At 47.7% G+C, this 10,510-nt stretch overlaps 3 protein-coding genes and 1 non-coding gene across 4 annotated transcripts; 1 reads left to right on the forward strand and 3 right to left on the reverse strand.

Moving 5' to 3' along the window:
* Positions 1 to 44: 44 nt before the first annotated feature.
* AtWU_11309 (short-chain dehydrogenase/reductase) lies at positions 45 to 1,061 on the forward strand (the record flags this gene model as incomplete). The annotated part of the gene is made up of 1 exon (XM_035506409.1): positions 45 to 1,061. The coding sequence occupies one exon, from the start codon at positions 45 to 47 to the stop codon at positions 1,059 to 1,061; it is 1,017 nt and encodes a 338-aa protein (XP_035362302.1).
* Positions 1,062 to 1,392: 331 nt separating this feature from the next.
* Positions 1,393 to 1,464, reverse strand: AtWU_t266. Its single transcript has one exon. It is a non-coding gene; the product is annotated as a tRNA-Arg (tRNA).
* A 2,613-nt stretch (positions 1,465 to 4,077) lies between these two features.
* Positions 4,078 to 5,586, reverse strand: AtWU_11310 (mannitol dehydrogenase family protein; the record flags this gene model as incomplete). The annotated part of the gene is made up of 1 exon (XM_035506410.1): positions 4,078 to 5,586. One exon carries the CDS (start codon positions 5,584 to 5,586, stop codon positions 4,078 to 4,080), a length of 1,509 nt encoding a protein of 502 aa, XP_035362303.1.
* A 3,979-nt stretch (positions 5,587 to 9,565) lies between these two features.
* Positions 9,566 to 10,136, reverse strand: AtWU_11311 (hydrophobin family protein; the record flags this gene model as incomplete). Its single annotated transcript, XM_035506411.1, has 3 exons — positions 9,566 to 9,616; positions 9,713 to 9,786; positions 9,866 to 10,136. The coding sequence occupies 3 exons, from the start codon at positions 10,134 to 10,136 to the stop codon at positions 9,566 to 9,568; spliced, it is 396 nt and encodes a 131-aa protein (XP_035362304.1).
* Between the last annotated feature and the right edge of the window lie 374 nt (positions 10,137 to 10,510).

A 10,510-nucleotide genomic window follows, 5' to 3' on the forward strand; every position in this document is an offset into this window, starting at 1 on the left:
CCCAATAACTCATCAACAATCATCACACCGATATAACAATCAAAATGGCGACGATTCTCTACAATCAACTCTTCGTCATCCCCTCTCTCCCCACTCCTCCCTTGCCCTTCCACAACCGCACCGTCATCATAACAGGCGCCAACACCGGTCTCGGCCTAGCAGCAGCCCATCACATCGCCTCCGGCCCCATAGGCAAACTCATCCTCGCCGTCCGCAACCTCTCCGCTGGTGAATCTGCCCGTGCAGAGATCCTCGATGCCCATCCCAACTGTGACCCTCAAACCATCGAGGTCTGGCCCCTAGATCTGGCCTCCTACGACTCCGTCCGCGCCTTCGCTACCCGCGCAATCACTACACTCGACCGTCTTGATGTCCTTCTCTGCAACGCGGGTCTCGCAACGTTTCAGTACTCCAAGGCAGAGGGCCATGAGCGCACTATCACGGTCAACGTGATTTCGACGTTTCTGTTAGCGATGCTACTAGTGCCGAAGTTGAGGGAGACGAGGAGGCTATGTCAACAGAAGGGAGAAGAAGGACACACTCCTGTGTTGTCGGTAGTGGCGAGCGAGGTCCATGCATTCACCAAGTTTCCTGAGAGGAATGCGCCCACGGAGAAAGGGGTGAGTGTGTTTGAGGCGCTGGATGAGCCGGATCGGTACTATGGGACGATGGCAGAGCGGTACCGCACGTCGAAGTTATTGGATGTGTTGTTGACGAGGGAGTTGGCGGATCGTATCGGGGATGATGATATCGTGGTGAATTGCCTGAATCCGGGACTTTGTCGGTCGCAGTTATCCAGGGAGATGGATAATGTGGTCGTTAGGATTGTATTGCGGTTGTTGGGGAGGACGTTGGAAGTGGGGAGCAGGACGTTGGTGGCGGCTGCGGCGGCGGGGAGGGAAAGTCATGGACAATATATGTCGAATGGAGTGGTGTGTCCGCGGGAATTATCGTCGTTTGTGACGAGTGAGGAGGGGAAGAGGACGCAGAAAAGGGTGTGGGACGAGTTGAGCGATATTTTGGAGGTGATTCAGCCGGGGATTATGCGCGGAGTGGTGTAGTTTGGTGTATGTATGATTATGACTGGATTGTTTGTATTTGTATACTTATAGTGACCGACTCCACTTAATGCTAATCTAATGATGACCGTTTCGCTGATGTGACATCTTGATGCGTAGGTTCGCGCATAAGAACAATTGTAATATAGTTTGGCACCCGGATAGTGCCACTGATGGTTTCGAGTGGGGTGTCAAAATATAATATGCGACGGGTATAAATGGGAGAAGCGCAACCATGCAAACAAAGGAAGGCGCAGTAAAATCTACATTTAAGGTCACATACATACATCAACAGCTCGTAATGGGGAGCGGGATAAAAAAAGACAAAAAGAAATGACCTACGCAGGATTCGAACCTGCAATCTCTTGATCCGTAGTCAAGCGCCTTACCATTGGGCCAGCAGGCCTTGTTGAAGTTAGCCTTTCTCTCTTGCTATATAAACCAGAAGATAATTCTTTGCACTGCTGCAATAGTCATGGACATGCCCTATGAATAAAAGTGCCTTCGTCAACGTGCTAAGTGTCTTGTAACCTCGAAAATATTCCCGACAGATGTAGAGGAGACTTAAATACTCATATGCTAGAGCAATCTTGACAACGATCAGATGATGATTATAGATGTGTTGGTTTCTTGGACACTGGTTTGGATGATTCAATAGATATATATATATATAATGTCGGATTGCATTACGCATAGTCACACCTAAACGCCATGCGAATCATCAAGGGTGCCAACTGTACATCGTCCATACCATCAGACTTATAATATGCAGATTAATTAGCTATAATGGACAAGGTGTATAAAGTGAAATTTGTCAATCATGGATAATGTCCAGATAACAGGCTGAAGCCATGCCAATAAGAGATTTCATTTCATCCCCTAACTGCATCGTTCGATTGAGCTTTGTCCCGCGCAGCATAACACTGTCTGCTATGTTATCAGGTCGATCAAAAGCAGGACCTAGACGCACATGAGTAAGTTCGTGTTTTCCAAGCCAAACGAAAATTGCTTTAATCGATGAGAGAATTACCACCATATTCAGATAAGATCCTTTGTGGCCCCGATTTGAAGGGGGGGTGGAGAGTCCCTGACCCTGAATGGTTGCGGGTCCACGGATAATGGTTTAAGCAGTCTGCACTGGCAGATGGTTTGTCTAATACTCCCTCATACTTAAGGCAGCGAAACATCGGGGAATACTAGTAGTGCAGAGGTCCTTGACTTGCATTACGAAATATTCTGTGAGCTGATCATTCAGATAAGCTATGCTACTTCTTTCGGCCGATGAAAGCCAATATTCGTGCATATCAGGGTTACATTAGTTTCCTCACAGATAGGCATGTTCATCATAATTGAGAGACTAGCTGTTGGGAAAGTAGTCAATGCTGATTGCAGCACTAAGGCATCGGTTTGATATTGGAGAGGCGAATGAGATTTCAACAGAGTAAGCGACCTGGCCTTTGGAGAGGCTGAATGTGTAGTCTCTTTTTGATGACTACCATAACCACTCGGCCACCTTGCCGTTCTTGAATATAGAGCGGCATTAGTAAAATTATGACTGCAAAAATTGATTTCTTGAGGACAAGAATCGAGCTGATTTTGGGCTTCATCGATGGGGAAAATCGGCATTGCGGAGGGTTGAATGGCTTGAAAAGTATGTTAAAAGTGGAACACGGCACAGGGTATCAGCCTTAATGCTAGTATTCACTGGTAATCAAACTCAAACTACGGAACCGTGGGTCTAGCCATGAGAACTGCTCGGTTCTTAATTCACTGGAGAGTTGGGTGCTAGCGCGGTTATTAGGTATCCTCTCTCAGGATACTGTGAGGGGAACGGTTTAAGGTGAGGCGTGTCTTTGTTGGCCTCTGCTATATCCTGGTCAAGTAGAGTAAGCCATGGTTAGATACGTAGAGCCTCTTTAGCCCTGACTAGATAAGGTAGGTCATGTCCTGTGGTAGTATTTGGCATAGTATGCTAAATCTCGGTAATCTCGGAAGGGGCTTATTGTACTCTATTTCTAATTCTATCTCCATCCCTTCCCCTCCCATCAAGGGATGAGAGGGGCTGGCTGACCGGCTGTTGGCGAGTCAGTCGGATGGAGGGATACGTGGCCTTGAATCTGGTAAATGAATTCAAGTTGGTAGTAATGAGTAGTTAGTATCTTTTGAGTTATCTGTTGCTTACTGCTGCACTCTGCGGCATGTCATATCTAAGTTTTCATTCAATCTGTCGGTGCAATCTAGCGTGTCAGACATATCGCACATACATACGTCAAGCCAAGCAATGATGATTTGGATTGGTTACGTGTTCTTGATGCCGGAGGATTGTTATGCAGATGATAAAGACAAAAGGGTGCAGGTCATCTTGCATAAGAGTTGGTGGCGACCGACCGTGTGATTGATGCCAATAATTATCTATGAGCTTGGGCGGTCAAGAGCTGGGGATAATTCATTCTATTCCAGGGTTATGGTCCTAGGTGATGGACGAGAATTGTGGTAACGGCGTTAGTTAGCTAGCCACCTACTGCGGCGTAAGGTTTGTTGTGGTGATGGAATTGTTGGTGGTGGTTGGTAACGGGAAGTAGATGGTCGGTCGGGAAGCTCAATACTTGAGAGCTACAGAGTACACGTTGCTATTACTATAGTAGCATTCCTTGAGTGGCTCGGACGATGAAGTCACCTGGATAGCATACACCTCTGTAGTAGGATTTGAGTTTACGGAAGATTGTGTCTTCATGATTCTCTACAGCTCAGGGGAGGGAATTAAATGTCAATAGAATGAAGTGAGTACCATAACCATTGGCCCGTCAGTTTATGACGTGGCCCGAATCCCAAAACATAGCATTAGATCAATCTATCATTATCTATCCTTTAACATCCCTTTTTGTAAAAACCGCACCCGCATGACACATGTAAACCAAGAAAAAGTATAAATATCGCTTGCAGTCCCAAACATTCCCTAATCGTAGAAAAATTCAACACCGGCAAGGAGATTAATTACACCGCTTCGATTTGGAAGCGACTAATTAATGTACTTGGGAAGCGTCTTCAAGATGCCGTCCCGAGCAATGTCCTCCATAGCATTGGTGATCTCCTGCATGAAGCGCTTGTCGTTACGCAGATCGTCACCGAACAGAGTCGTGATGCTCAGCAGCTCGGAGGGCTTAGTACCACCAGCACGGGCCTTGGCCTGGAGCTCCTCACGCATAGGGTCCTCGACGGCGAAGGTGTTACCCTTGTCATCAACACCATTGATGTAGCGGAACCAAGCAGCAGCGACGAAGGCCAGACGGCGGAGGGGGCCGTTCACCCAGATAGCCTCGGCAATCGAGGGCATGATGAACTGGGGGATCTTGCCGGATGCGTTGAGACAGATACGGGGCAGCTGGTCCATGATGGTGGGGTTGGAGAAACGTTCCATGAGGGTCTTGCAGTACTCATCGATGTTGACACCGGGGATCTCAGGCAAGGACGGTTTGACCTCTTCCTGCATCATCTGCCAGACGAACTTGTTGAAATCCGGGTTTTCCAAGACCTCGTGGACATAGTTGAAGCCTGCCATCTGACCAGGGTATCCAATGGCGGAGTGACTGCCGTTCAGAAGACGGAGCTTGTGCTTCTCGAACTCTTCGACCGCGTGCACGTCCTTGACCACTTGGACGCCGACCTTCTCGAAGGGCGGACGGCCATCGGAGAACTGATCTTCAATGACCCACTGCATAAACGGTTCGGTGACGACAGGCCAAGAGTCCTCAATACCCATAGTGTTCGCGAGAGACTCCTTATCGGCGGGAGACGTCTGAGGCGTAATACGGTCGACCATAGCGTTGGGGAAAGCACCTTTATCAGTAATCCATTGAGCGACTTCGGGGTTGCGGAGACGGGCGAAAGACTCGAGCATGTGACGGGTGATGGAACCATTCTTCTGCATGTTATCGCAGGACATGACGGTGAAGGGCATGAGACCTTGCTGGTGACGGCGGGCGAGGGCAGCGTAGAGGAAACCGAAGGTAGTACGGGGGGCCTTTTCGTTGGCGGGGTCCAAGTCGAATTGAATGTCCGGGTGCTCACTCTGGAGCTCGTGGGTGTTCTCGTTGTAGTAGTAACCGCTCTCAGTGATGGTGAGAGACACGATGCGGGTATCCGGGTGCGCCATCTTAGCAATGACGGCTTCGCGATCATCAGGAGCAAAGAGGTAGGAATTGATGCTGCCAATGACATTGGCAAAGCTGCCCTTGGCCGAACGTTCAATGACGGTGTAGAGGTTGTCCTGGGAACCCAGGGCATCACGCATGGTGGAATCGAAGGGCTGAAGGCCAACACCGCAGATAGCGTAGTCTGTCACGCCATGGTTCTGCATCAGCTGGTCAACGTAGACCGCCAGATGCGCGCGATGAAAACCGCCCACGCCGACATGGACAATTCCTTCTTTGAGGGCAGAACCGCGCCGGTAAGTCGGGACCTTAACGCGGCCGGCACCTGCCGCCACGATTTGCGACAAATTCGCAGTGTTGAGCTTGAGGGGACCCATTGTGTATGGGAGGATGAAGGAGAAAGGAGAGGAGGAGAGGAAGAAGGAGGAGAAGAGGGTAGAAAAAGGGGAGGGAGAGCAAGGGAAGTTATTTCAAAGCTGGCCGGGGAATGAGAAACAAAATGTTGAAGGAGAGCTTCTGGAGCTTCGCAGGGTCACCGCCGGTTTTGACCGCCGATCGCTCTGATCGCCGCCGAGTCTGCCGGGAATAGTATTACGTCATGCGGTGGCGTTGTAAACTTCCAATAGCCTCGAATAGATGGATTATGGACCGGTAGCCTTGCTTTTTCGGACCGGTGCTGTCCAAGCAAGCCGCGGACTGGATCCATGGTGGATCGGGGGGTGTGTGGCCCCAGTTGGATGGAGCACAAAGAAGGAGGGAGGAGTCGACGAGCAATTGGCTCCATTCCGACCCATTGGAAGATGAACCGCGGTGGCGGGAATTCCGGTGAAGCTCCAGAATAATAAAAATTCAAATGGTCGGCGCGTGGGGGAGGAGAAGACACAGTAGCAACATTGAACAACAGTACGCAGTAGATAGAAATCATAATGCAGGTGAGCCAAAGCAGATTAATTAGATCTACTCTTTCGGTCGCGCCGCACACGCGGGCTGCCGGCATCACCGGACACGCTCTCGGACGAACCTTAATCCCTGCACATTTTTAATTTAATTAAGCAAGTCCACTTGTACAAAGTAGATAGCTAGATAGCTGCGGAGTACAGTGAGTATTACTGTACTGTATGTCGGACCAAGTGAATAAGGGCTATGAAGCAGAACAATTCTAGACCATCAGGTGATCGGTCGGCAGCCGCGGGATGCTCCAGGATTTCTCAGCCCCTGACCAGTCCAATTTCAATCCCGACCAAGATGCATAACGTACTTTGTCCGGGGTCAGCTTTTAGTGCGGGTGGCCATCAGAGATTTTTTTTTTTTTTTTTTTTTTTTTTTTTTTTTTTTTTTCTTTTTTCCTTAGGTCTTGGGAGAATTTCTGATACTTCATATCGCACCTGCCCCTTTTGATACCGAACATGTGCCACCTGACTGCATCACCTGACCCCCTTTAATTGCCCCAACCCTCCATGATCTGGCTGATCGGGCTGTTCTGGCTTATTCTGCCTGTTCTGGCCCCTCGAGGACCTGGTCGGTGTTTCAATGACTCTCGGTGAGCTTGGAAGTATTCCTCTTCTTGTCTGAGGTGTACAAAGTACAATGACTGCGGTGGAAATGAGCCAACATACTCAGCTCAACGTCTTCCCTACTGTTACTTTTAGTCCCGTTCTCAATTAATTATTGAGGAAGCGATTATTTACGAAGCTCCTGTTGAACCAGGCATTATCAGGCATCACCAGGCATCCAACCTTATTAAAACTCCGAAATTCAATTGAAGAGGGTGTCAGGTGACTGACTATCCCTACATAATTATTAATAGAAAAAAGACTCTGATCCTTTTGCCCACCTGCTTGAAAGAGTAGCTGACACGAAAAGCTATGGAGTAGACCGATAACCCCTAAACAGTATCGGCCGACTTCAACCCCGCGGAGTTTCCCCTAACCCCGTCGGAGCTGTAAGCCCACATCCAAGGGGAAAGTCATTGCGGAAAACGTGGGGTGTCCACGATAGTCCCAACTCTGGTTCTTATCATAGAGATCTTCAAGACCCACCACCACAAGTCAAACACAAAAACGGAATTTATAACAAGATTATTAACTATCACGATTGACAACTGAAGAACTTCGCTGATCACTTCAGCCAATCACATACCTTGGCAGATGACAAGTAGCTTGTCTGTGGTTATGAGGGGGTAAACTTGGTGCTTATTGACGGATGCTTATAATGTTTGTCGGCATCTCAAGGTCCTCAACCGATTAGTCTTGTGGCAATTCATCTATACTGTTGACTAGCATCATACGCTTGTCCTGCAGAAGGAACCCAAGACTACGAGTCTGTCTACTATCATTGTTCATCCCACATCAGATGGATGTGCTTCTCAAATGACATTTTGATTTCCACTTCAATGGTAGCGGCAAATCCGATAATCTTCAGCATCATCAATTACTAAAATGCGAAGGATTTGTGAATCACCAATCTTCGCTTTAGCTGTGGCAATGACCAACAATGACAAGGCCACTATGTCACAATGCTGCCCCTTTGGAAATGCCTATAAGACCGTTGGTACTCCGTACTTTGGGGTTGTATCAGTGGGCCCCAGCATTCCGCCAGTCCCCCAATATCGCAAAAAATTCCTACCTTGGCACAGTGCGAAACAAAGCGCTAGCGTTATCAGCGGATCTCTGAATTCTGCCAGCCCACTACTTCTGTGATCGCAAAATATTCCTTCTTTGTCCTTTGTACTCCGCAGGGGCTGCGCGGGGCGCAGTGAATCCTGTGTTATCCCCTTGTTGCTTTTATCATTTCGTTGACAGATTTCTTCAAGTACAAAGAGTTGGCTGATAGAGATGGTCGATAATAGGTCAAGTGCGCGATTTTGATGGGGTACAAAAGGGGCAGAAAGCTGCAGGCGGTGGAATTGCCGATCAATGAGATACGCGGAGGCAAGATTCGGCCCGTATAAGTATCCATCCTTTACAAAAGACACCTCCACACCCCGGCATCCGCTTACGCCACTTTTTGCCACACTCGCCTCACAGGGCAGCAGGAAGACTTTTCTGAGAGATTCTAGAAAAGCATGGTGTATATGAAATCATCATGATATCTACTCAATCTTTCCACAGCATTCGAGAAGGTCTTCTTTCCCACGACGCCCTTTTCGCAGCCTCAGGCACATCAAAGATGTCTTAGACATCACGTGGTGCTGAACGTTAAAGCCTCAGGCCCCAAACATACAGAGGTCATCAAATGAATCTCGTGTTTGGTGAAGCAGAGCGAAGGGTGCTGCTGTATAATCTCTTCAAATCAGAACTTAGTGCCTAGTAGTCAGCTTATATATCTGTACGCCGATACCCTGAAGACTACTTGAATCATATCACTACCTCAGGCATGCATAGACTGCCAATGGGATAGTTAAATAGTCTACTCAATGCGAAAAACCACACTTCCCATGAGAGATGAGCCTAGCTGTTATTCATTTGTCTATTGTCAAGTCCTAACATATTCATTAAAATGATCTGTACTCGTACGATACGAATGATGTCCCCCTCTGTTCCTGTTGTGAGAATATATTTTCCTGGACAGGTATACTATCCAGGCTCTACCACTATACACAAAGCATAATCAGTATGTGTAGACTTGAAAGGACTAAGGGGTTCAATCACATTTTTCCGTACTGACAAAGAACAGACATGCAGAGATGATTTAGTGGTTGAGTTCAAAATAGAGCATGTACCAAGTAGTATTACTGAATATATATATATATGCAGCATATTATTTCCACTCTGATATTATTATTATATATGACACCAGACATATTATACCAAGAAAAAGCTTTCGCGAATATTCAAAGATGTTTGGCTATAACAGGTTGTATCTCAGTGGTGTTTTAACTTTAGCTCACAAGGGCAAATTTTGTCTACAACCAGAAGTGTGTCTTTTCGATGATGTTATAGCAACTGCTAGATTATCATTACTACTGCCGAGTTGTAAGTACTTATTGAAGTATCTTGGATAAAAGCTATTACATTACACACAAGAAACCGAGGCGACGTCCATGCATTACGATTGCTCTCTAAGATGTGATCTCACTCAATACAAGTATCCAAGAAACAAAAATTACTAAAAGCACATATAATTGAGACTAAACTAAAGTGACAATTTCTAATAAGAAATTGCACTATAAACTACTCTAAAGCGATCTTTATCTAAACAAACAATGGAGTCCATTCAACACCGGCACAGCCCAACAAGACACTTTTCTCGGGAAAGAGCAAAATCTGGAGTTGAGATTGCTTCAAATTATTCCAGAGTCGAGTATGTCAGTCACAGAGACCGAAACCGTATATTAGACGAGGGACGTGAGCCCGCTTAGTCGCTGTAGCCGGAGCCAGAGCCAGAGCCGTCACCGATGGCGACACACTGTACGAAAACAGCCACGTTAGTCTTGAACAGTCACCTTCGAGATGGAAGAGAGGAACATGTTTGAGAAGGAAAGAAATATGAGAACAAACGTACCTGAGCACCCTGACCGGGGCAGCAAGCAATGACGTTCTCGCAGACAGGTCCATCGGGGGTATCCTTGACGAGGGCTGTTACATGCGTTCATAAATGTCAGTGATGTATCTTCCAAGGCTAAGGTTGGATTTGGATGTAAAGGATCAGTCATACCCAGAATACCAAGCTCATCAATGAGGCTGACCGGAGCGCAAGCGCTTCCCTGACCGTTGACCAGACTACCGACGACACCCCACTCGAGTAGGTTGTTGAGGAAGCCATCAGTCTTGTCGACGTTGGTTGGGTTGCAGCAAGACACGTTGCCAATATCGCACTTGCCCTCAGTCTGTTGCTTGATGGCCTGGGAATCAGCGACAGCGCCAGCAGAAACGCCGGTGGCCACCGCGAGGGCGAAGGCAAGAACTTTGGTGAGAGTGAACTGCATTTTGGCTTGGTGATTGAAGAAATCGGAATTGAAAGAGAACTGTGAGGAAGGCTTGATGTGATGGCTTGGAGTGATGGATGATTGATGGATGGATGAGAGACTGACTTGACCGGGATACTGGGACCCCTTTTATAACCGTTGACAGAGGTCTCTGGATCACAATTGCGAGGAGGAGAGGTCGATCCAACAATGCAACGTTCCTGAAGCCTGGTCTGTTCTCGCTTTCTTCTCCCAGGGAGAACCTAGACCTCCATTCCAAACCTCCTTCGGTTGGAATAGATTCATCTGCTCCCTTCGGCTCTGGTGGAGATATGTTACAAGGGGTCCTCGTTGCTGTGTGCAAAGTAGCTCCTCGACCGGAAACGGTTACTCCT

The sequence above is a fragment of the Aspergillus tubingensis genome (assembly GCF_013340325.1).
Source record: "Aspergillus tubingensis WU-2223L DNA, scaffold_15, whole genome shotgun sequence".
Classification (NCBI taxonomy): domain Eukaryota; kingdom Fungi; phylum Ascomycota; class Eurotiomycetes; order Eurotiales; family Aspergillaceae; genus Aspergillus; species Aspergillus tubingensis.